This window comes from Bos grunniens, chromosome 3 (assembly GCF_055505025.1).
Source record: "Bos grunniens cultivar Pamir isolate PY7600 chromosome 3, Bosgru_T2T1.0, whole genome shotgun sequence".
In the NCBI taxonomy this organism is placed as follows: domain Eukaryota; kingdom Metazoa; phylum Chordata; class Mammalia; order Artiodactyla; family Bovidae; genus Bos; species Bos grunniens.
The window spans coordinates 87,525,224-87,551,253 of NC_141167.1; the positions used below are offsets into that span (position 1 = coordinate 87,525,224).

At 38.4% G+C, this 26,030-nt stretch overlaps 1 protein-coding gene across 2 annotated transcripts in view; it reads left to right on the forward strand.

Moving 5' to 3' along the window:
• Positions 1–26,030, forward strand: part of GNAI3 (G protein subunit alpha i3) — a 47,668-nt gene that overhangs the window by 18,613 nt on the left and 3,025 nt on the right. For both annotated transcript variants that reach the window (XM_086391663.1, XM_086391662.1), the window contains exons 2-7: positions 12,246–12,288; positions 12,410–12,551; positions 16,768–16,925; positions 19,274–19,402; positions 22,556–22,685; positions 23,258–23,411. In XM_086391663.1, the coding sequence (XP_086247789.1) occupies positions 12,284–12,288; positions 12,410–12,551; positions 16,768–16,925; positions 19,274–19,402; positions 22,556–22,685; positions 23,258–23,411 (718 nt within the window). In that variant the 5' untranslated portion in view covers positions 12,246–12,283. The remainder of the gene's footprint in view (positions 1–12,245; positions 12,289–12,409; positions 12,552–16,767; positions 16,926–19,273; positions 19,403–22,555; positions 22,686–23,257; positions 23,412–26,030) is intronic.

The window sequence follows — 26,030 nt, forward strand, 5'->3', positions numbered from 1 at the left end:
TTAATTTTGGAAATTAACCTCTAGGGCTGATGCTGAAAGGAAATAATCTGTGCCAGCCATCAGAGCAGGGAGTATTAATTGACTGTGTTCAGAGGGAATAGGGGAGGCTTCAGCAAAGAGTTGAGATTGAATTGAATAGTATTTTCAAGAATGTTTAAATGGAGAAGACTGGCATGCTTAGAGGGACAGTGAGCTAGGTGAAAAAATTATATTTTAGGTTAAGGAAACTTGTTAATTTCACAAGAAAAATAGATCTAACTTCTCCTTTAAGACCATAAATTCCTAAACTTATTTGTCTTTGAAGTCACAGTGTCTAGCAGTGCCAGGCAATGCAAGATATGTTTGTGTTTTGTTTGTTTGTTTGTTTCAAAGGCTGAATAACAATTTTTGTTTGTTCTGTGATGTTTTCTCCATCTGTAATTTTGCTAACCATTTCTTTTACTGAGTTAGAAAACTGGAAACTAGTCTTTGTGTTAAGCATCGTACCTTGAGACCTTCCCTGGTGGCTCAGACGGTAAAGCGTCTGCCTACAATGCGGGAGACCCGGGTTCGATCCCTGGGTCGGGAAGATCCCCTGGAGAAGGAGATGGCAACCCACTCCAGTATTCTTGCCTGGAAAATCCCATGGACGGAGAAGCTTGGTTGGCTCCTGTCCATGGGGTCGCAAAGAGTCGGACACGACGGAGCAACTTCACTATCACTATCACTGTCGTACCTTGAAAAGCATGTTGGATGAAATGTCAGTTTTTTACCTTAATCTGAATTTTTATTCTGTTAGCTACTTTTGCCTTAATAGAAAGGAATCAGTATGAACAATAGATAATCTTTTTTAAAACATTTATTTTTAATTGAAGGATAATTGCTTTACAGTATTGTGTTGATTTATGCCAAACATCAACATGAGACCCCTCCCACAATAGATAATCTTACTGTAAATAGCATGAATTGTGCATCTGTGATCTTTAGTTATAGATATTCACATTTTTTTTAATGAATAGTAATCAACTTGAATGTTATTCTAGTTTGAGACTGTATAAATACAGAGTATCCTTGAGCATGATTATAGGAGCTTGGCTGCTAAACAGCTCTTACCTTCTCACTGTTGTTGCGCTCTTTAATTCTTTCTGCTCTTTGTGCCTTCTTGACTAGAGTACATAATTGGAGAACATGCTGATCACTGTATTATGGTAGTACTGTGGATTGTTGAATTAATAGGAAGATGTGGCTCCATGGTTTGATTTGAAGCCTCTGTGTGTCAGAATTAGTTAGTCTGCCTTTAGTATTATAATACAGTCATTGAATATTAGCATGCAGCCATAAAGCACATTGAGGCCAAAATCCTTCACCTTTTATGTATAAGGAAACTCGGCATTAAATGAGGTTACTTGCCCACCGTCACAAGCTAGTCATGGCAGAGCTAGCACCAAAGTCTCCTCTTGCATAGTGTGTTACTACGTGGCTGCCCTGGTGGCTCAGGCGGTAAAGAATCTCCCTGCAGTGTGGGAGACCCAGGTTCAATCCCTGGGTTGGGAAGATCACCTGGAGAAAGGCATTTGACTAAAAAAATCTTTTTAAGTGCCTGAGTTGTAAATGAAAGGTGAAAATAATTTAGAAAGAAAAATAGAATGTACTGACCAAGCTTTCAATTTGCTGTGGGAGAGATGCTGTCTATACCTATATGTTCCAGTCATGTGTTCCCATAGTCTGATTTTGGAGGCCTATGGAGAGTCCATGAGCTATATCTTGGTCTAGCACTGGCTAGAGGGTTATCCAAAAATACTGACATGCTGGGGGCTGTGCAGACCTCTAGAAAAGGGGTTACGCTGCAGCTATAATCCTGGGCTTTTAGAAGTTTCATGATTTTTCCACAGAAACAAGTATTTGAAAGGAAGAGAGATTTTTCAGGTGCCACTGGAGTAACTACTAGTATATGAGGTAGAAGGAGGTAGTAGTGCAGAGACCTGTGGGGGAGCTTAAGAAACAGCTGCAGAGGTGCAGATGGGTGAGAAGTGTGGGAGCAGAGATAGCAGACAGGAGAATCTAGAACTGAAAATAGATTTAAGGAAGAAAGTGTCTTTGTTCCTCAGGGTGGGGCAGAGAAAATGACTAATGCTTTGATGTATTTGCTGCAGCTTTTAGGTTGTAAGTTGCTGTTTAAGTGTGTGAATCCAGATTCTGTCTATAGTATTGTTGTTGTGAGAGAGCAGCTAAGTAATTACACCATTTCTACTGTGATTTTGAACCAACATCAATATCCAATATCCAACAAGTTTTTATTAAGTTAAGCTCTTTGGGCCTTAACATCACTTGGTGGTACTCAGAGAAAACAGCATTCACAAATAATGGCTAGTTAAAATTTATTGAATACCTACTATGTACTGGGCACTGCTCTAAGAACCTCCTATGGACCCCTGTTTTATAGATGAAGAAATTTATTATACCTGATGGCACATAAATATGAAAAAGCATGATAAACTCACGTACCTTCTTTGGGTTGACTTTAAAGTTTTCTTTTAGTCAAAAGTGAAAGAGAAAAAGAGGAGGTATCAGGTGACATGGTGTTTTTGAGCGTCAGCCATCTTTCAGGGTTTTTAAAATCAGTGTATATGTAAGCTAAATGTGTTTCCTGATATATAATGATTTATTTATGTTAGCAATTCACTGACCTTAAAAAGAAAACCTGCAAAGAAATCATCATCACCTCTTCTTTTCATACCCATAATATAGTATATGTTGTGGGAAGAAATAGAGGGGGCCTGTGATGAAACCTGCTCTCAAGGAGCTCCTTAAAAGTAAAATTTAGAATATATTTAGGTAATTACAGTGATTTTACAGTAGACTATGTACTGGTAAATTGGTTTTGGTTTTACAGTGTTGGTGATTGTGTGCACCAAGCTGTACACATGTTTCTTTCTTGTTCTGTTTGACAGTTTATAACATGATTTTTAAATTATTAATAATTCTATTCCTTTATTCTCTGCAGACTGCCTTGCTTCTTTTATTGAAAACAGCATCTAACTTAGTTATTTGTCTTCATTTTCTCCTTTTTCCCTTTATATAAAAAGGATGTCCCTTAGATAAATATTGTTATAAGGATAAATCTTTTAAGCCAAACTTATCCCATTCCTTCCTGTCTCTGGAAACTTTCAGATTTTTCCCCTGTATATCCTGTTGCCTGCCCAGTTCTGCCTCTTCTGCCTACAAAGTCATCTTCAGTTCCTTCCGCTCCAAGCCAGAGTCGGTCTTTGCAATTCCTTTGTGTCTACTCCATTCTTTATATCCTTACTGTTGAAGATTGGACATAGTTAAATGAATCTCTCCTTCAACTTGATGAATTTTGAAGGAAGATATGTAAAAAGATGTAGATAAAATTAGGAAGTTTCAAACCCCACATGTATATTAGGGGAAGAAGGTGAGACAAGGAAAGCAGTTTAGGGAAAACCTAAGAATGAGAAGTTACTAGAGAACTTACTTTTGAAGCAGTGGAGCACAGAGGATTGAGGTGAAAGTAAAGAGTTCAGACTAATAAGAAAAAGGCTTATAGAAAATGTTTTAAGAATTTGGAGAATTATTAGATAAACTGATTTTTTTTTTTTTTTAAATAGAGCCTTTTGGAGATGATGAGAAGGAAGAGGGGCCTTAAGCTAGAAGTTTGAGAAAATTATAGCAGTAACATACAATAGATGTAATGTCAGGCTCAGGCATGTGAAGAATAGAAAGGATTAATCTGAGAAATGCATAAGAAGAAGATTTTATTACAGCCTGATGTAAAGAAAGAAGGGTGAGTGGCTTCCAGATGACTCTTAGATTTCGTGTTGGAAGAAAGATAAGATGGTGGTGCTTTTCATAGTGATCTAGAAACTGAATGGGTCAAAGACTTGGTATAAAGTGATTCTTTTCTTTTCTTGTATGAAGTGCCATGGAATGCCCCCTGAAACAGATCCTGTGTTTAGTTCTGTGGTAAGAGGTGCTTTCTTTTAAGAGATAGAACTAGATGCCTGGTAAAAACCTGTATGTTGTGTGATAATGTTGTATGATAAAGAGAAGACAAAGTGACATTTTATGAGTAGCTTTGGAAAAACATGAGAGAGAGCAACATTTAAAAAAAATCAGCACCTTCATAGAGTAGAACTTAGTGGGATGAGTAGAAATTGATTCTGAGATTAATAAACTTATTTCACTCAAAATAATCCAACATCAGTGATTGAAATGCTGTTTTCATTATATAAAAGAATGGTACACATTACTTCATTAATCGCTACTTTTCATAGTTAATTTTGTAGTTATTGCTAACATAGGATAATCTGGGAATTGTGTGTCTGAGACTGTATAAAATGTAACTGGTATGCTTTTGTATTCTCTTCCTCAGAATGAAATCATTAAGGTTTTCTTAGATATGCATGGGCAAAATCACTTCTTTCCAATACTGCTATTCAGTTCAGTTCAGTCACTCAGTCGTGTCCGACCCTTCGTGATCCCATGGACTGCATGCAGCACGCCAGGCTTCCCTTTACATCACCAGCTCCTGGAACTTACTCAAACTCATGTCCATCGAGTTGGTGATGCCATCCAACCATTTCATCCTTTTTCATCCCCTTCTCTTCCTGCCTTCAGTCTTTGCCAGCATCAGGGTTTTTTCAAATGAATCAGTTCTTCCCATCAGGTGGCCAAAGTATTGGAGTTTCAGCTTCAGCATCAGTCCTTCCAATGAATATTCAGGGCTGATCTCCTTTAGGATGGACTGTTTGGATCTCCTTTCAGTTCAAGGTACTGTCAAGAGTCTTCTTCAACACCACAGTTCAAAAGCACCAATTCTTCAGTGCTCAGCTTTCTTTGTAGTTCAAGTCTCACATCCATACATGACTACTGGAAAAACCATAGCTTTGACTAGACAGACCTTTGTTGGCAAAGTAATGTTTCTGCTTTTTAATATGCTATCTATGTTGGTCATAGCTTTTCTTCCAAGGAAAAAGCGCCTTTTAATTTCGTGGCTGCACTTACCATCTGCACTGATTTTGGAGCCCCCTAAAATAAAGTCTGCCACTGTTTCCATTGTTTCCCCATCTATTTGCCATGACGTGATGGGACCAGATGCCATGATCTTAGTTTTCTGAATGTTGAGTTTTAAACCAACTTTTTCACTCTCCTCTTTCACTTTCATCAAGAGGCTCTTTAGTTCTTCTTCACTTTCTGCCATAAGGGTGGTGTCATCTGCCTATCTGAGGTTATTGATATTTCTCCAGGTAATCCTGATTCCAACTTCTGCTTCACCCAGCCCAGCATTTCTCACGATGTACTCTGCATGTAAGTTAAATAAGCAGGGTGACATTATATAGCCTTGATGTACTACTTTCCCAATTTGGAACCAGTCTGTTGTTCCATGTCCAGTTCTAACTATTGCTTCTTGTCCCACATACAGATTTCTCAGGAGGGAGGTCAGGTCGTCTTCATTTCTTGAAGAATTTTCCACAGTTTGTTTTGATCCATAACAGCCAGAGGCTTTGGCGTAGTCAATAAAGCAAAAGTAGATGTTTTTCTGGAATGCTCTTGCTTTTTCGATGATGCACTTTGATGTATGGCAATTTGAACTCTGGTTCCTCTGCCTTTTCTAAATCCAGCTTGAACATCAGGAAGTTCACGGTTCACATACTGTTGAAGCCTCCTAGCTTGGAGAATTTTGAGCAGTACTTTGCTAGTGTGTGAGATGAGTAAGGTTGTGCGGTAGTTTAAGCATTCTTTGGCATTGCCTTTCTATGGGATTGGAATGAAAACTGACCTTTTCCAGTCCTGTGGCCACTGCTGAGTTTTCCAAATTTGTTGGCATATTGAGTGCAGCACTTTCACAGCATCATCTTTTAGGATTTGAAATAGCTCAACTGGAATTCCATTACCTCCACTAGCTTTGTTCATAGTGATGCTTCCTAAGGCCCACTTGACTTCACATTCCAGGATGTCTGGCTCTAGGTGAGTGATCACACCACCATGGTTATCTGGGTCATGAAGATCTTTTTGTATAGTTCTTCTGTGTATTCTTGCCACCTCTTCTTAATATCTTCTGCTTCTGTTAGGTACATACCATTTCTGTCCTTTATTGTGCCCATCTTTGCATGAAATGTTATCTTGGTATCTCTGATTTTCTTGAAGAGATCTCTAGTCTTTCCCATTCTGTTGTTTTCCTCTATTTCTCTGCATTGATCACCGAGGGAGGCTTTCTCATCTCTCCTTGCTGTTCTTTGGAACTCTGCATTTAGATGGGTATATCTTTCCTTTTCTCCTTCGCCTTTTGCTTCTCCTCTTTTCACAGCTACTTGTGAGGACTCCTCAGACAACCATTTTGCCGTTTTGCATTTCTTTTTCTTGGGGATGGTCTTGATTACTGCCTCCTGCACAGTGTCAGAACCTCTGTCCATAGTTCTTCAGGCACTCTATCAGATCTAGTCCCTGAAATCTATTTGTCAATTCTACTGTATAATCAAAAGGGATTTGATTTAGGTCATACCTGAATGGTGTAGTGGTTTTCTCTACTTTCTTCAATTTATGTCTGAATTTTGCAATAAGGAGCCCATGATCTGAGCCACAGTCAGCTCCCAGTCTTGTTTTGCCTCTCCATTTTTGGCTGCAAAGAATATAAACAACTTGATTTCAGTATTGGCCATCTGGTGATGTCCACGTGTAGAGTCTTCTCTTATGTTGTTGGAAGAGGGTGTTTGCTATGATGAGTGTATTCTCTTGGCAAAACTCTGTTAGCCTTTGCCCTGCTTAATTTTGTAATCCAAGGGCAAATTTGCCTGTTACTCCAGGTATGTCTTGACTTCCGATTTTTGCATTCCAGCCCCCTATAATGAAAAGGACATGTTTTTTGGGTGATAGTTCTAGAAGATCTTGTAGGTGAGGTCTTCATAGAACCGTTCAACTTGAGTTTCTTCACTACCGTAAGAAAGTTCTTTGTGTGCTACTTGATTGTTACTATTTTAGTACCACCCCTGATTGTCAATTAAGTGGTAAGAACAGAGATAAAACCATATATAAATGTTCTTCTTGATTCTGTAAAAATGTAGATATCTGGAATTTTAAAATGATTTGAATGTTATTTCAACCAGTTTTGGTTGATAAAGTTGAGAAATATTAACAACGGATTATAAAGGATTATGCTTTTAAAACAAAAGTTATTCATCTGTTCAACGTTGCTTACCTATGTAACCAATTTATATCAAGTGCAGTTCTAGACCCTCGGAATACAAGGATGAGTAAACATTCATGGAGCTTATATTTTGTGGAGAAGACAGGAAATGAACAAATAAATAATGTGAAGAAGTGATTGGTAGTTTGTAAAATATAACAGAGTAAAAGGAGAGAATGTGATCAAGTAGGGGCTGTTTTGATAGATGAGTCAGGGAAGGCTGTTTTGATAGATGAGTCAGGGAAGGCTGTTTTGAGGGAAGCAGAAACCTGGATGCAGAAGATATTGCAAAAATTTATTCCAGGCAGAAGGAATGGTAAATGTGAAAATCATGAGTCAGGATCTAGCTCATTGAGAACCAGTTTGGTATGTTGGAGGAAAAGCAAGAAAGCTGGTCTGACAAGTGCAGAGAACAAAGTGTAGAATAATAGGAATTGAGGGTGAGGGAGCAGGCAGGGGCTGAAGCATATTGGGCTTTATTGCCTGTGAATTGTATTTTGAGTGTAATTGGACAATATAGGAGAGTTTGGGGACAGAGTTGTGACAAGGTCTGATTTACATTTTACAAAATTCATTCCAGCTAGTGAGTGGAAAAGTGACCATAGGAAAGGTGAGATCTGAAGCATTCGACCATTTGGAGTCTTTTGCAGTGACTAGGTCTGTGATTTCCAGTATACTCATGACCATCCATTGTGGTGCAAGAAGTAACTGTTAGAGCTGTATATTTATATTTATTTTTAAAAGTTAAGCTCTACTAATTCAGTACACACATCTGTCCTGGCACCCACAGTCCCTCTGTATATTAGCTGCATGTCACCAGTTTTGGCCTGAGCAGGTGGGTAAATGCTGATGTCATTTACTGAGAAGACGTGGTAGAGCAAGGTTGGTTTGAGGATAAGGGTGGGGAAGCAGTAACTCATTTTGGACATTGTGAGATGTCTACTAGAAGTATGAGATTATCAGGTAAGAGATTTACATTTATGACCCTGGAGTCCAGGTTAGAAGCCAGGATTTAGATTAGAGATTGAGAATCATTAGCAAAGAGGCAGTGTACAAGAACTTTGGAACCATCCTGTGTAAATGCAGTTTTCAACTTTGGCATTCACTGTGTAATGGTGGACAAGTTAATTTACCATCTCTATAAAACGGAGATAGTAATAACATGTGCGTCACTGGGTTATTGTGAGGGTTAAACAAATTAACACAAGCAGAGTGTTTGAACAGTGTCTAGCATGTATTCAGTGGATGTTGCTGTTGCTGCTGCTGCTAAGTCGCGTCAGTCGTGTCCGACCCTGTGCGACCCCATGGCAGCCCACAGGCTCCCCCGTCCCTGGGACTCTCCAGGCAAGAACACTGGAGTGGGTTGCCATTTCCCTCTCCAACCATGAAAGTGAAAAGTGAAAGTGAAGTTGCTCAGTTGTGTCCGACTCCTAGCGACCCCATGGACTGCAGCCTACCAGGCTCCTCCGTCCATGGGATTTTCCAGGCAAGAGTACTGGAGTGGGGTGCCATTGCCTTCTCCCCAGTGGATGTTAACTGTTACCAATTTATGAATGGTGTTTAAAACTATGAGGTTAGATGCAATGGCCTAGAGAGTCAATGTAGGTAGAGAAAGCATCCAGGGAAGGAGCCCTGAAGCAATACAACCTTTAGAATTCAGAGATGGGACAGAAGACACTGAGAAGGAGTGGGGTAGGAGTCAGACCAGTAGGGTGTGGGTTCTAGTAGCTGCCTAGTGAAGAAAATATTTCAGGAAGAGTCATCAACTTGGACAAATTCTGCTTCTGAGGGTTTGAGTAAGATGAGGACTGAGAATTGACCATTGGATTTGTTAAGATGGAAGTTACTGAAGACATTGAGAAGTGGTTTCAGTTGAGAAGTGCATAAACATCTGATTGGAATAGGTTAAGGAGAATTGGGGGTACAGAGTTGGACAACATAGAGGGGTTTGGGTATAAGAGGAAGAGAGAAAATGAAGCGGTAGCTAGAGAAAGATTTGTGGAGTCAAGAAAAGGTAGAAAGTGGGGTGTGTTTGAGGGACTTCCCAGGTGGCGCTAGTGGTAAAGAACCTGCCTGCCAATGCAGAAGACATGGGTTTGATCCCTGGGTGAGAAAGATCCCCTGGAAGAGGGCATGGCAACTCACTCCAGTATTCTTGCCTGGAGAATCCCATGGACAGAGGAGCCAGTGGCCTATAGTCCATGGGATCGCAAAGAGTTAGATGCAGCTGAAGTGATTTAGTACACATGCATGCATGGGGTGTGTTTGTATTGATTATAAGATAGAAGGTCAAATAGCAAGTTTGTATACTGATGAGAGCGAACCAGTGGGTAGAGAAAACTCAATGATGTTTGAGTGACATGGACTAATTGTAGCAGCCAAGACCTTGAGTAGGTAAAATAAGGTGGATAAGTGCAAAGTTTGGAGGGGTTAGTCTTAAGATAGTTCATCCACTGGTGAAGGTAGAGAAGATTAATGGAGGTGCAGATAGACGAGGTGGCAAGAATACACAGAAAAGTGAAAGTGAAGTGGCTCAGTCGTGTCCGACTCTTTGCGACCCCGTGGACTGTAGCCCACCAGGCTCCTCTGTCCATGGGATTCTCCAGGCAAGAGTACTGGAATGGGGTGCCATTGCCTTCTCCAGGGGATCTTCCCAACCCAGAAGAACTATATGAAAAGATCTTCATGACCCAGATAACCACGGTGGTGTGATCACTCACCTAGAGCCATACATCCTTCACATACATCCTGAAATGTGAAGTCAAGTGGGCCTTAGGAAGCATCACTATGAACAAAGCTAGTGGAGGTGATGGGATTCCAGTTGAGCTATTTCAAATCCTAAAAGATGATGCTGTGAATGTGCTGCACTCAATATGCCAACAAATTTGGAAAACTCAGCAGTGGCCACAGGACTGGAAAAGGTCAGTTTTCATTCCAATCCCATAGAAAGGCAATGCCAAAGAATGCTCAAACTACTGCACAACTTTACTCATCTCACACACTAGCAAAGTACTGCTCAAAATTCTCCAAGCTAGGAGGCTTCAACAGTATGTGAACCGTGAACTTCCTGATGTTCAAGCTGGATTTAGAAAAGGCAGAGGAACCAGAGTTCAAATTGCCATACATCAAATTGCATCATCGAAAAAGCAAGAGCATTCCAGAAAAACATCTACTTTTGCTTTATTGACTACGCCAAAGCCTTTGTGTGGATCAAAACAAACTGTGGAAAATTCTTCAAGAGATGGGAATACCAGACGATCTGACCTCCCTCCTGAGAAATCTGTATGCGGGTCAAGAAGCAACAGTTAGAAGTGGACATGGAACAGCAGCCTGGTTCCACATTGGGAAAGTAATACATCAAGGGTGTATATTGTCACCCTGCTTATTTAACTTACATGCAGAGTACATCATGAGAAATGCTGGGCTGGATGAAGCACAAGTTGGAGTCAGGATTGCCAGGAGAAATATCAATAACCTCAGATAGGCAGATGACACCACCCTTATGGCAGAAAGTGAAGAAGAACTAAAGAGCCTCTCAATGAAAGTGAAAGAGGAGAGTAAAAAGTTGGTTTAAAACTCAACATTCAGAAAACTAAGATCATGGCATCTGGTCCCATCACGTCATGGCAAATAGATGGGGAAACAATGGAAACAGTGGCAGACTTTATTTTGGTGGGCTCCAAAATCAGTGCAGATGGTAAGTGCAGCCATGAAATTAAAAGGCACTTTCTCCTTGGAGGAAAGCTATGACCAACATAGATAGCATATTAAAAAGCAGAAACATTACTTTGCCAACAAAGGTCTGTCTAGTCAAAGCTATGGTTTTTCCAGTAGTCATGTATGGATGTGCGAATTGGACTACAGAGAAAGCTGAGCACTGAAGAATTGGTGCTTTTGAACTGTGGTGTTGAAGAAGACTCTTGAGAGTACCTTGAACTGAAAGGAGATCCAACCAGTCCATCCTAAAGGAAATCAGTCCTGAATATTCTTTGGAAGGATTGATGCCAAAGCTGAAACTCCAATACTTTGGCCACCTGATGGGAAGAACTGATTCATTTGAAAAAACCCTGATGCTGGCAAAGATTGAAGGCAGGAAGAGAAGGGGACCAGAGAGGATGAAATGGTTGGATGGCATCACCAACTCGATGGACTTGAGTTCGAGCAAGCTCTGGGAGTTGATGGACAGGGAAGCCTGGTGTGCTGCAGTTCATGGTGTCGTAAAGAGCTGGACATAACTGAGCGACTGAACTGAACTGAGATAGATTGAAGGGTTTGGTTATGGGAAAATGAGATAATTTTTTCGGAGTGCTTTACGTTTGCCCATAAGAAGGAGGCAGAATCATTAGCTGAGAGTCAGAGTGGGAAGGGGTTTGTAAAGTTTGAGAGAGAAGAGGTGGTATCGGATAGGCATCTTGGGAAGTAACAGAGAGTTCACTAGGGAAGTGCAGGTGGAATGTCAGGGCATTCAGGGGCCCCGTGGCTGAGGAGGGAAGTGTGATTTTGAGGGAATATACAGTGGAAAGGTGGTAGAGACAACGCCCCCTCTGCTTCTGTTTTGAACTCTTTAGTCATGGCCTAGAATTGACCATTGGATTTGTTAAGATGGAAGTTTCTTCTCAGGTTCATGGATATAGACAGGAATTAGTGAAAGTGAATAAGCCAAAAAATAATCATTTCCTTTTTGCCTGTATTCAGTACCTGTATCATGCACAATGTTTCATGTAGATGATGAGTTTGTAGAGGTGTGTATGTTGCCATATCTCCTTTAGAGTGCCTGCGTTACACAAGTTATATCAAGATGGCACTGGGACACTTTCAATGAATTATATTTGGTTGCTGAAGAAAGTAAAAAAATATGTGTGTGTGTGTGTGTGTGTGTGTGTGTGTGTGGTGTGTGTGAAATCTCTAATGGAGAAGCTTTGTAGTTTTTCCTGATAGAAAAACCTCATCAAAGTTTTCCCTGGGACCTGTGGTTTCTGTTAATCTAGAATTATCACTCATGTTGACTTCATACTTTTGAGCTGGATTACAGATGAATTCAAAGTCTGGTTTTCTTTTCTTTCAGGTGCTGGAGAATCTGGCAAAAGCACGATTGTGAAACAGATGAAGTAAGTTGGAACATGGTCTTTTGTAAAACTGTTCGATACATTTCCTCAAAATGCGTAAAAGTCCATAGTGTCTTTCATTTTAGTTCCATGGTAATGATTTGTGGTTTTCTTTTTTTTAAAGAATCATTCATGAAGATGGCTATTCAGAGGAAGAATGTAAACAATATAAAGTAGTTGTCTACAGCAATACTATACAGTCTATCATTGCAATCATAAGAGCCATGGGACGGCTAAAGATTGACTTTGGGGAAGCTGCCAGAGCAGTAAGTGCTTCTCATTTCCTCTTTACTTGCCCTTTTTCAGTAGATGCAGTTAAGCAAAATCTGCTTCATGTTTTAGGGAAATAAATTTAAGTGACAAGATGTAGCAAAGTACTGTATGCTCATTTGAGATGTGTTAACTATCTACTTTAAGAGATATTTGATTACTGCCACAAATATAAATCTAGGAAATCGGATTCTGTGGATATACTGTAGGTTTTTGTGGTAACTTTTATTTACTTGCTGCTTTTACAGCACTGTTGACGTTTGTAGTAGTAAATGATAATGAATTAAAATGATCTAAAAGAGGTTGTCATGATAAGTAGCTCTGCTTTCTGAGGTGTAGAGATTAAAAACAAATATCAGTCTCTGCGATAAACTTGATAAGGACATGAACACTAAGTCTCAATTTTAGAGGCGATTTTCTGGTATTCAAGAATACTGTATCCTTATACTACACTGTACTGTAGGCTATAGAATTGAGTTTTACCATGTCCTAGTATAATTTTTGAAATGCCAGATATTCAGAAGTTGTGTTGATTGATTATAATACTTATTGGGCCCTGAAAGTGTAGTTTGTAAATTAAGATATTTGATACAGTGGGGAGAGGGCCAAAATGAAGGTGCAGGATTTTTTATATCATCATTAGCTAAATTTCAAGAGAAGGCTGGGAATGTATAGAATGCTTTCCTAGAACTAAGGGAGTCATCAGCTGTGTTCATTGTCATACTTCGGTGCTATGGTCAATAAAAGGAAGTGACTTTGGGAGACTGCCTGGAAAGGCAAAGCCTCTATGTCTGTAAAGTAGCTTAGGAACTCTTCTAAGCAACTGTCAACTTTTCAGATGCAAATTAATATACAGTAAATAAGTGGGAAACATATTGGAGGGAATCATAGTAAAAGGATGGTTATAATTGATAATGTTAGACTAGGAAGTCTAGAGGTGCCATGAAGGAAGGGAAGCTGTAATAAGGATTGTAAAATGATTGGAGAGAAGAGAGCAAAAGAAAAAGTGAAGAGGAATGTGTGGGGCATGACTTTGACGTTTTTGTAGAAATTCCATATCACAGAAATTAGAGACTGTTTTTCTAACCCTCTGAGCAGGAAAAATGTGGTAGCTGAGACAAGAATAAATGAAGTCTTTATTTTTGTCTTATTCCTTTCTATCCTTTCTCTCACCAGCCTGACTTCTTCTTCCCCACACCATCTACCAGTTCTTTCTCGTTTTCTTACTTTCTTCCTCTTTTCTCATTCCTTCTTATCACCCAACTCTGTTTATCTGTCATATTTGCTGTATCCAGTAACTGGTTAGTAATACTCTCTTCCCTCTCTTTGTTGGCTTTTTCTCTGTCTCAGTTATTTACTTACTTTCTTAGTTTCCTCCTTTTTTATTTCTCACTCTCTATCTGACCTCCTTTCTATCCTGGCCATTCCTTCTTCCTTCCTTTCTTTCCTCTGTCAAATTAGTTGTTATTAATCTTTGAGTCCTATCATTCCTTTGTCACCAGACGCAGTTGACATTCTGTCTTAGAATGTTCAGGCTGCTATAATAAAATGCCACAGATTCAGTAGCTTATAAATAACTGAAATTTGTTCCTCATACTTCTAAAGGCTGGAAGCCTGAGAACTGGGTGCCAGCATGGTCTGGTTAGAGCTCTCTTCCAGGTTGCAGACTTCTTGCTGCGTTCTCACTAGGCAGGAGGGGAAGGGATCTCTGGAATCTCTTTTATAAGGGCATTCACCCATTCGTGAGGGTGCCACCCTGATGACCTAAGCATCTCCCAGAGGGCCTACCTCCTAAAACTATCACTTGGAGATTAGGATTTCAACATAGAAATTTGAGGCGGATACAAACATTCACACCATACTATCCCTCTTCCTTTCATTTCTTTTTTGATCAAATCAGTACCATTAATTTCCAGGTCCTAACACTCCTGTGTCACCAGAAGCAGTTGACATTGTTAATTCCTCTCATGCCTGCTGAATCACCTAGTTCTCCAGCATCTACTCATCATAATCTACAACCCTATATAATTTTTTGAAGTTTTTCTTTTTTTTCCTTTCGTATGTAAGGATTTATATTTATAGCTCCTCACTTATCTTTTGCTAGTTTTTTTGTAGTTGGTAGGAGAGTGAATGGAAAAGCATAGAACTGGTGTGGGATAGGTTGCTTTTTCATATTTGCTTTATAGGTGGAGGTATGATGTTCACTGAAAAGAGGAGCCTCTTTATGGACCTATAAAAGAGGGTTTATTGTGGACAAGCAGGAGTAGGTCTCTAGAAGGGGTTAAGGGAAAGATGTTTCCTCCTAAAGCTTAACGAAGTCAAGACAGCAAAAATATGTAGCAGTATCTCTGTTTTAAAGTTTCTGAAATTAGAATCATGATATTTAAAAAAACTAATACTTATTAAGGTTTTTGAATACTTGCATGAGTATAGGTCAAATTTCAGAACCAAGGGACTATAAAGTCTTTATTTTTTTAAACTTTTTTTAATTAAAAAAAAATTTAGTTTTATTTTTGGCTGTGCTGGGTCTTTGTTGCTTCGTAGGCATTTCTCTGGTTGCTGTGAGTGAGGGGTACTCTCTAGTTGTGGTGCATGGGCTTCTCATTGCTGTGGTTCTGTTGTTGTGGCGCATGGACTCTAGGGGGTGTGGGCTTCAGTAGTTGTGGCTCCCAGGCTCTAGAGCACAGGCTCAGTGGTTGTGGCATAAGGGCTTAGTTGCTCTGGCAGTATGTGAAGGCTTCCTGGATTAGGAATCAAACCTGTGTCTCCTGCATTAGCAGGCAGATGCTTTACCACTGAGCCACCAGGGACGTCCCTATAAAATCTTTAAATGTTAAATAAGGCAATATACCATATGTAACTTCCTTGGTGGCTCAGACATCTGCCTGCAGTGCGGGAGACCCAGGTTCGATCCTTGGGTCAGGAAGATCCCCGGGAGAAGGAAATGGCAACCCACTCCAGTATTCTTGCCTGGAAAATCCCATGGACAGAGGAGCCTGGTAGGCTGCAGTCCATGGGTTTATACCATATACGTAGAAGGACATGCCCACTGTTGAGTACATTGCCAGTTTGTGTAATTTTTGAGCTTTTCTCATTCGTTCCTTTTTTATAAAATTATTATCTCTGAAAATAGAGGAGGGGAATATAGATATTAGATAAAGTTTATTAAAGGGGGGTGGGTCTCAAATACTACTGGGAAAAATACTGGAAAGAATCGCAAAAGGAGAATATTACCTGATTACTTGTAATATAGTTGATTGCTCCCCTTCCCCCTTTACTACTACTTTATGAATGTGTTTAGCAGTTGCATTCTTACAGTTAATTAAAAATCTCCTGAGACAGATAAATAATTAGATTCAAGGCAGGGAAATCATCCCATGAGATCTGTGTTTATTTTTAAAGTATCTGACAAGCAGGGCTTGTTAGGACAAAGCAGTCACAATTCTCACAGCCCTTTCTGTCCTCTTTATCTCTCACATGTCTTAGTTTTTAAAACTATAACCACTTAGAAAGCTGTGCCTGCGACTCAGGAAGTTTTGATCAAATCTCTTTGTGGTACTTTCTTTTTCTTCTTCTACCTTTCTTCCTCTTTCTTATTTAGAAGATTATTATACTTCAGGGAAACCTGGAGACTCTGAATTTTTCCCTTAGGGATTTTTTTTCCCCCACTAGACATCCAGACTCTGTATATGCTTCAGTCTGTTCTTCTTCCTGTTCTTCTAAGATTTAGGGGGTGGGAAACAGAACAATGTTGCCTTAAACTTGATTAATGTTTTACTCCCTTTGATGTATTTAGACTTTACCTCTTATCTGCTAGTCTTTTCATTTCTATTTTTTATTGTAGGCTTCCTTTAACAGAATGGGGATGTATTCCATGTGCCTGTCTCACAGACAAGTTTTTTCTGTCAAAGAAATCATGAGTGACCAGCATGGAGATTTGTAGGACAGTCAGGAGAGATCATTTCAGGGAATGGTGGTGTGAGGAGTGGGAGTGCACTTCTGACTATAGTGCGGTGAGAAGGGAGGAGACAGGCTTCATTGTAAATTCTCTCAAACTACACTGCCAAGAAAGGTCTCTTTCATGTCTCTTTTTAGAAATAGTTACCGTGTATTGTATGTGGTACCATTTGCATGTGTGTGTTAATGAGACACTTGTTAAGTCTTCAAGAAATAGAGAATCATCTGTCTCTCTCCCTTAAATGCTTTCCTCAGGACGATGCCCGGCAATTATTTGTTTTAGCTGGCAGTGCCGAAGAAGGAGTCATGACTCCAGAATTAGCAGGAGTGATTAAACGGTTATGGCGAGATGGTGGGGTGCAAGCTTGCTTCAGCAGATCCAGGGAATATCAGCTCAATGATTCGGCTTCATAGTAAGTAATTTTTCCTTGTGAAACTAAAACAGAAAGTGTCTTGGTGACCCTATCGAAAGTTCAGTGCCTATTCTTAAGGGAATATTTTAGGAACAGACACCCTTAGAATTCTGTAGGATATATTTATAAAAATTGTTTCAGTTTAGGGTTATAGAGCCATTGGTCATTTTGTGTGGCTTGGAGAAAAATATTTCCTCTTGGAATGTAAATGGGAGACTTGGCATCATTAGAGTAGCTCTGTGGTCATTTATTGGAGAAGGCGATGGAACCCCACTCCAGTACTCCTGCCTGGAAAATCCCATGGATGGAGGAGCCTGGTAGGCTGCAGTCCACGGGGAAACTGAGGGTCGGACACGACTGAGCGACTTCACTTTCACTTTTCACTTTTCTGCATTGGAGAAAGAAATGGCATCCCACTCCAGTGTTCTTGCCTGGAGAATCCCAGGGACGGGGGAGCCTGGTGGGCTGCTGTCTATGGGGTCACACAGAGTCGGACACGACTGAAGTGACTTAGCAGCAGCGGCAGCAGTGGTCATTTATAGTAAATAAGTGAGAGGAGAGAAATCAATTGCAGCTGAGTCCTGAATTTCTTTCAACTCAGTAAGTTCTCTCTGCATAAGGGCTTTACATTGATTGCCAGCTAACAAAATAAGTTAAAATTGTGATATCCCTTTTATGCACACAACTCTGGCTGGGCTGCACTATGGCTTTCTCTGGTACTAGTTACCACTTAAAAATCTTTTATCTAGATCACAATAATAGACTTTGTATAGAAGGAGAATGTTGAGTCTTTGGACAAAGTTGAAGCATCTGTTTGTTAAGAAAATTCTCTGGAGTGTTACATAGTTTTAGAAAATTTGTAATTAATACTTCTGTTAAGCTATTACATGTTGTCCTATATTGCTTCTTTTACAGTGTGTTTATAAGACCTATGTTCAGAATGTGTGGGTTTTTTCTTAATGTTGTTTTGGGGTCTTGGTGTGCTTTTGTTACCTGTATTCATCTCTGTACCAAATGAAGGCATTTCTAAGCATTAAGGTATTTTTTCCAATATTATATTCTCCTTTTCCTATCATTCTAGCTTTAAATTGTTATAAGAAGAAATTAAATGATATTTGAGAAACATATTTTTTAAATGAAAACTTGACTTTAGAAACATGTCAGTTCAGTTCAGTCTCTCAGTCGTGTCCGACTCTTTGCGACCCCATGAATCGCAGCACGCCAGGCTTGTCTGTCCATCACCAACTCCCGGAGTTAACCCAAACTCATGTCCATCGAGTCGGTGATGCCATCCAGCCATCTCATCCTCTGTTGTCCCCTTCTCCTCCTGTCAGGATTCTATAGTTTTCTCTGTAGTCATCAAAGCTAGATTGTAATTTTTAAAACATGCATTCAGTAAACTCTGAATCCTCTAACTATACCTGAAGACACATGATTTATAGAGTGTTTTTTTTTTTTTTCCATAATCGTTGATCTAAGCTTGACTGATTCCCTAACATTAACGATGGTACTTAGCTTTGTGTGTGTGTGCATGCTGAGTCGTATCCGACTCTTTGCAGCCCCATGGACTATAGCCTGTTAGGCTCCTCTATCCCTGGAATTTTCCAGGCAAGAATACTGGAGTTGGTTGCCATTTCCTACTAAGTTTTAGAGGGTCATTAATGATTCACTTACTATGGTATCAGCTGTTCTTTAAAAAAAAATTGGGGGGGGGACCTGAAATTGTGAAGAATTTAATTTAGCTTTGAAGCAGTTTTTAAATTATTTCACTGAACAAGTGAAGTTTCTTTGGAGGTATTTATTTGTTTTTGGCTTAGATTAAAAAGAAATCTTTAACTTTTCTGTTTTATGAGTGAAAACAGGAGGAAATAAATACTCATTCTTACTGAGCTTAGTAGTTCTTTTTAATTTTAATAATTCAAACAGTATTTCTAATGTCCTGGCAAATGTTTAAACAGACAAATGACCCATTAATTTAAATGTCTGAGGGCTTTTGTTTGGTTGGATTTTTGTACTGTGCAGTGCACAGTTGATTTAGTATTAAATTTCAGGAGTCTTTATTAAGAATAGTGTTTTCATGTTTTTTAATTGGCTTTCACAGTTAAATTTTGGTAGAATTAATACCACTTTTGTGTAGAGTGTAAAGAGTCTACTTTAATTGTCCTGTGCTAGATTCCCCTTTTTTCCCCTCATTATCATTTCTAAGATACTGAAGATCTGATTTATTCTGCCACTTTAGTGACAGGTACAGATTCTGCTTTCAGCAAGGAACTAGTTTAGTCTGTTGACTTGCTCTGCACATGGTTGGCTTCATTAGGTAAAAATAAATGTGTATTTTACTTACTTAGTTACCTAAATGATTTGGATAGAATATCCCAAACCAACTACATTCCAACTCAGCAAGACGTTTTGCGGACGAGAGTGAAGACCACAGGCATTGTGGAAACACATTTCACTTTCAAAGACCTATACTTCAAGTAAGTCACTAGCCTTTTTCTAGATATGCCAAACACAAATATCTTTCCTTTAGTTAGTATCTGTTAATCAGGGTATAATTTATCTAGGCAACTTTCTTTGATTCAGAAATTTATAAATTATATTCATCTGCTAGTATTTGGCTGTTTTAAGTGAATGGGTCCAAGTGTTTCTTCTTTCTCCAAATAGCGTCAAATATTTTTTCTATTTGGAGCAATTTGAATTCAAAATTAAATTAGAACTTACGTATCAATAAAAGTAATCATGTGGTTACCAATTTATTTTATCTTTAATTTTATTCTTTTCAGCTGCTTTTTTATTGGAATCACCAAAACAGGTATTGAATGTTTGTTGTTTAGAAGGGTAGCAACAATACTAAAAGGATAGAAAGTAGTGTTTTGGTTTAGTTTATGTGGCTTTGTTCTGGCATTTTGATATTAAAATAGAAATGCTTTTCTCACCAGTGTCAACCATTTCTTACTGGATCTCACTTCTCTTTAAGTTTAATGGAATGAAGCTAATATTGTCATGGCCTTTGACTGATTAGTGCACAGTATAATGCACAGCTTAATTCTTAGTACTATGTACAGAGTGGAATATTGATCTAGGGGTAGAGTTAATTTGCAGAAAGTAAGATAATTTATAAACAATTACTATTTTAGAGAGAGAAAATTCTAGTATTCTAATACAGAGGATTTTCTCATCATTATTAGTAATTCTAAAATAGGCTTCAGCTTGTCTCTGTGTTAATAATAGACCTGTCTTTTTGGTTCCTGTTTTCTGCTTTTGTGACCTTTGAGCTTAGGAGTAAACTTTCCCTCTTGAATATATGATGTACTTTTTAGCTACTTTGTTATGCTTATATGTAGAGTGTGACATTCAGCATTATTGCATGTAAATGTAACTTCTAGCTCAGATTCTCTTAGTTTTCTTTTCTCTGAAAAAAATTGCTTCATAGAATTCTGTATGCAAAACAGTATGCAAAATCCATATAGAGTTTACCTATTACTAGACACTAGTTGAGGTCTTGAAGTCTTAATACACCAAAATGGATTTGAAACCTGATAGAGGAAAATAGCAGTTCAGCTGAATATTTTTAGAGTAGAAGAGCTGCTTATCATAGTACTGATGAATTTATTAACAAGAATAGCAGAGTCTCCATGGATTATAAGTCATGAAACCGAAAAAATGAGATGACTATATGTTATAAGATTAGTAATCCATTTATAATTATATGTCATGACCTTTACTTATTTAGTGTGGGAAACTTGTCGATGTCATAGTTGATCTTTAGTTAGGTAAATTCTATTGGTCTCTTTATGTCAGCATTAATAGCCTGATCTAATTAAGGTTCTGCACGCACTATTGTTGGCATGTAGATACCTTGTTATGAAGTACTATCACTTCTTCCTTTTCCTCTTCTCTCTAGGCAAAAACCACTATCCATTTATTCAAACATTTATTGAGCATCTGGTATATGCAAGGCATTCTGTAATTGCTTACTTGCCTCTCTGTTATGAGGTAATGTTTATAAAATGTTGATGTTAGTGAATGATACTGTAAATGTTAATATGTGTGAAAAGCCCACTTTGGGAACTTCACAGTGTTCTACCAGTTTTACGGATTTTATAGAAAGAAATGGTAGAGCATACTGAAATTATTTGTGTACCAGTGTATGTCTGCCCTTGAAAGGTCCATGGTGAAATATGTGATGTTAACTTTTCTAAAACTTATAATATGACCTTGTATTAGCACCAACTTGTGATTGCCTCATTTCAGGGGTCAGGACTAAAGTTTCAGAAAACTGCGTAAGATCAGCCAAAAGTGAAAGTGGGTCATGAAGAGATGAGATGACTGTTCTTTTAAAACATACACTGAAAAATTATTCAACTATGTCTTAAATTTCTCTCAATCTCTATAGGAAATATTCTCTTAAAATAGACGCCTAGTCCCTGTAGATCTGACACACTGAACCAGCTTGGCAGAGTTTAACCTTAAAACATTTTATCGTTGTCATCAAGCATACGTCTTAAGAGTAGCTAACCATTTGTGTACATACCTCCTCAGACCCTAGTGCCAGTTAAAAAACAAAGCAGTGCAGGTCCTCCTTTTACTGTAGGTGGCAAAGGAGGACACTGCTGACACAAGTTCAGCAGTTTACTCAGAATATCAAGTTAAGTCTCCCGGAAGGGATTAGTGGACTAAAACTAATCAGAAGTGGAACATAAGGTGTGTGAACGGTTTTGAGGCTTTGTTATTATTAATTAGGTTGAATGAGACTTCAAGTTGGAAAATACTGGTTAAGTTTTGTGTTTAGATACTGGGTTCTTAAAGTTCTACCATGAAATATGATTTACTTTTGTCTGCAATTAATCTCAAAAATATTTTCCTTAAAGTAAGAAAAACACATCTCAGTTATAACTCAGTTTAAAGAAAGAAAAAAGTAAGGAAAACAAAATTTTGAATCAGTAGAGTTACGGAAGCAGGATGCAAGTTGGGGATTTATGTTTTTTCATTGTTCTTTTTCTTTTTTATCTCTTTTAACTAAAGAGATAAATCGTTTTGAGAGGTAGAGTGGTGTTGTGAGTACCAGCTTGGGTATAGGAATTAGAACTCCAGTCACCATTTATTAGTAGTGTTCCCTTGGGCAAATGAACATATCTGCACCTCAGTTTCTTCATCTGTAAAACGGGGATAATAGTAGTACTGACAGGAGTGTTATAAGGGTTAAATGAGTTAATGTACTTAAAGATGTTTAGGGTAGTGTCTGGCAAATGTTAGTTATTATTTTTACTATCTCAGATTGTTCAGTATTGTTCAGCTCTTCATTTTTCCTGTCTTTTTTCCCTCCTTCCTTTAATCTATTTCACCGCTCACTCTGCTGACTTTCGGCATGTCTGGCACAAGCTTTAATAGAGAGGAGGCTCAACTGTTTTTTCTAAAATGAGAATCTTGATTGTTCTTCAGCTTTATTTTCTCATATTGTTCTCTTACATTTAACTACAGATCATTTTTATCTGCTTCTTGTTTGTCTTTTTTTATTATAAATGGGGTTTTGAAAATGCAGTAGTGGGAACTTCCCTAACCATTTCAGTTTAGAAATGTGTGTGTGTGTGTGACCTTGCTAAAATTGTGCATTCTTTCCCCTTGTTCAGGATGTTTGATGTAGGTGGCCAAAGATCAGAACGAAAAAAGTGGATTCACTGTTTTGAGGGAGTGACAGCAATTATCTTCTGTGTGGCCCTCAGTGATTATGACCTTGTTCTGGCTGAAGATGAGGAGATGGTATGTTGGAGCTTCTGGTAAATAAAAGACCTGTCTAATGCAAGCAGGAAATGGAAAATAACTCTTAGGAAGACTTTGGGCATCCATTTACTCATTGAACCAGAACCTAATAGTCTTAATTTTTCTCCTTGTCAGTGAGATTAAAATTTCAAATTATTTATCTATACCCTATTAACCGTAAGGAGATATGACAGCACACTGAGAATAAGGACAGGATTAGGTCTCTTATTAGCTAGTCCTTATTCCCACTTCCCAAGCTTCAAGAATTATAAAAATAAGGACCGACTCAGCTTTTGTATTATCAGTATTTGACTAGTTTCCATGATTGCCCATCAGTGGTTTTAAAACTTTGTGGTGTGGGACTTCTTTTGTGATCCAGTGGTTAGGATGCCACACTTCCACCGCAGGAGGCATGGGTTCAATCCCTGGTCGAGGAACTAAGATCCTGCATGCTGTGTGGCATAGTCAAAGAAAAGAAAAGAAATAAACTCTTTTTGGTCTCTTTTTCATTAATAGTTAATCTACTTTTAGTTTTTGCTACTGACCTATATCATCCTTTGTTTCTTTCTCAGAACCGAATGCATGAAAGCATGAAACTCTTTGACAGCATTTGTAACAACAAATGGTTTACAGACACTTCGATCATTCTGTTTCTCAACAAGAAAGATCTTTTTGAGGAAAAAATAAAGAGGAGTTCATTAACTATCTGTTATCCAGAATACACAGGTAAAGGGTCATGAAAGATTTTGTTGGAGGTATACATCTTGAATCAAAACTTTCATGACCTTCCTACAGCTGTCATTCGTTTTGAATGTTGTGTGTATCTCCTTGTGGAGAGTGCTCATTTGTAGTGGTATCAACATTAAGCATGTGCTTAAGACCCCTTAAGTCTAAAGTGCTATTCCAGATATAATCATATTTATGGTGTTTATATTTCTGTCCTCATTTTTTGAGGTAAAGCAAGATAAAAATTTGATATAAATATATTCACAAAAAACAAGTATAAGATGGAGTTTTGCACTCAAGAAACTGACATTAGTTATAGAAAGAGAGAGAGAGACGCATGTAAAGAGTTTCATTTTAGTGTGACATGTTCGTTAATAGAAGAACCAAAGAAGTGGTTACCTCAGTGGGATCAGTGTAATCTTTTTCTAGAGGAAATGACACTTGGAGTGAGAGAATAGGAGGATGAACTAGAAATCATCAGGCAGGTGCGGGAGGAAAAACATTTTAGGAAAAGAAAATAGCATATATAAAAATCTGCAGTTAAAATTGACATGATTTGTCATAACTGCCATGACTAGTAAGGACATCAGTGGCTTCACTTGAATTAAACCAGCTCTAGATAGGAAAAAAATCTGTCTCCTCATTTGCTATTTCAGTGGAGAACACATCTCATATTTTAGAACAAATAGGGGTGCCTTGCTTAAATAAAAATAGCATTTAATGTATAATTGTGTGAAAGGTTTATGGGTAAAGCTGTATTTTTGCAGCATTGTGACAGTACTGTCTGCTTTAATATTAAACAGCTTGTTATTTAAATACTGGATCAAAATGGTTGGCTTCAAAATGTCGTCATTAATAAACTAACTTCATGTGCAAAAAAAGAAAAAGACATGATTTGTTCTGAAACCTAGGAGGAATTTGATATTGCTGGAGCTTAGACTGTGGGGAGGAGTGGTTAGAGAAAAGGGCAGGGATGCTCGTAGAGGGCATTGTATGCCATGCTGAGACAGAGGGGAACTATTGAAGGATATTCTTTGGGGTACATGATGTAGTAGAAACTGATTTTTTAAAATTACATAACAGATGCCAATAAAGATGGATAGTAGGGGAGTTGAATTAGTAAGGACTTCCAGTATGCACATAGGAACTTTTGGTGAAGGTTCAGAGATACAGAATTCAGGGACAAGAATGCAAACGGTTCTCAAGAATGCAGCTGGAATTAGGAAATATTGTCAGAAGTCCTGGAAGCCCTTCTTTCCCCATCTTTTTTCTCTCCTGTGTCTTCTCTATTCTTCTCTCTCTCCTTACCAACTCTCTCCTGTTCAGTGTATATGATAAAAGTTGGCCCTGTCATGGTTACTATATCTCCTCCATTTAAAAAACTAGGCTAGATTGGGATTTGTTGGCCCAAGGTTCATATTGACTGGCCAAGGTTAAGTAAGGCAAAAACCCTTAGCTCAGTCAGTTTAGGTTAGGGTCAACAAACATGAGTGCTAGGGCTGTACCATTATGACCTTCAGATCAGAATTAAGTATTTCTAGGAAAGGAGACCTCTTGTTAGCTGAGCAGATGCTGTAAATGCTTTATATAATAAGGTGAAAGAGTGTAGCTAGGGTAAGACAATGGAAAGAGTCAGAGGTACTCTTGATTGGTACTTGGTATGTTCCTAAATATAAATACATTTAGGAACGTTAAATATGAGTTCATATTTTGGAATGTTGATTTTGAAGTTTCTGAAACATCCTAATAGAGATATTTAATAGATAGTTATATATATGACCTTGGAGCTTGGGGAGAGGTTAAAGGTTAGTAACAGATACTGATTTGGGATCATGTGTAAATACAACATGAAAATGGATGAGATGACCTAGGGTGATGATATAGAATGAGGAGAGAAAAGAATAGAATGGGAGCAAATACCAGCCTCTGTTGGCAGGAGAGAAAGAAAGGTTTATATTGGATAAACCTTTATAATATAATATAATAAAGGTTTATATTGGATAAAGAGAAGAATCTGGAAAGCTAAAGTGTCATAAACTAAGAGGAGAGTTTAAATAGTGCGGAGTGGTCAACAATGTCATATGCAGATAAGTAAATGCATTTTGAAAAAATGTCTTGTGGAGCTAGCAGTTAGAAGATCATTGACTGTTAATGGAGAGCATTATCAGTGGAATGATGAGAGCAGAGCCAGGACCAGTGGGTTACTGAGTGGGAAGTGAAGAAATAAAGACAAGTGTAGCTTCCTCTTGAGCAGCTTAGATTACAGGGGAAGGAGAGATCTTTAAATGTTTATAGGCTTAGAGGTGAGATCCTAAAGCAAAAGAGAAGTTGTTAAAAGTGGATGTAATGAGCAAAATTTGTAAGCAGGTGGGAAAAGAAGCAATCGAGAGTCTAGATAGGATGAATGGATAAATAAATTAGTATATCTGTACTATGGAATATTATTTAGGTATGTGTGTGTGTGCTCGATCGCATCTGTCTCTTTTTGACCCCATGGACTGCAGCCTGCCAGGCTTCTATTTAGCTATAAAAAGGAACAAAGTATTGATAATGCTACAATTTTGATGAATACTATAAATTTTATACTAAATGAAAGAAGCCAAACAGAAAAGGTCACAT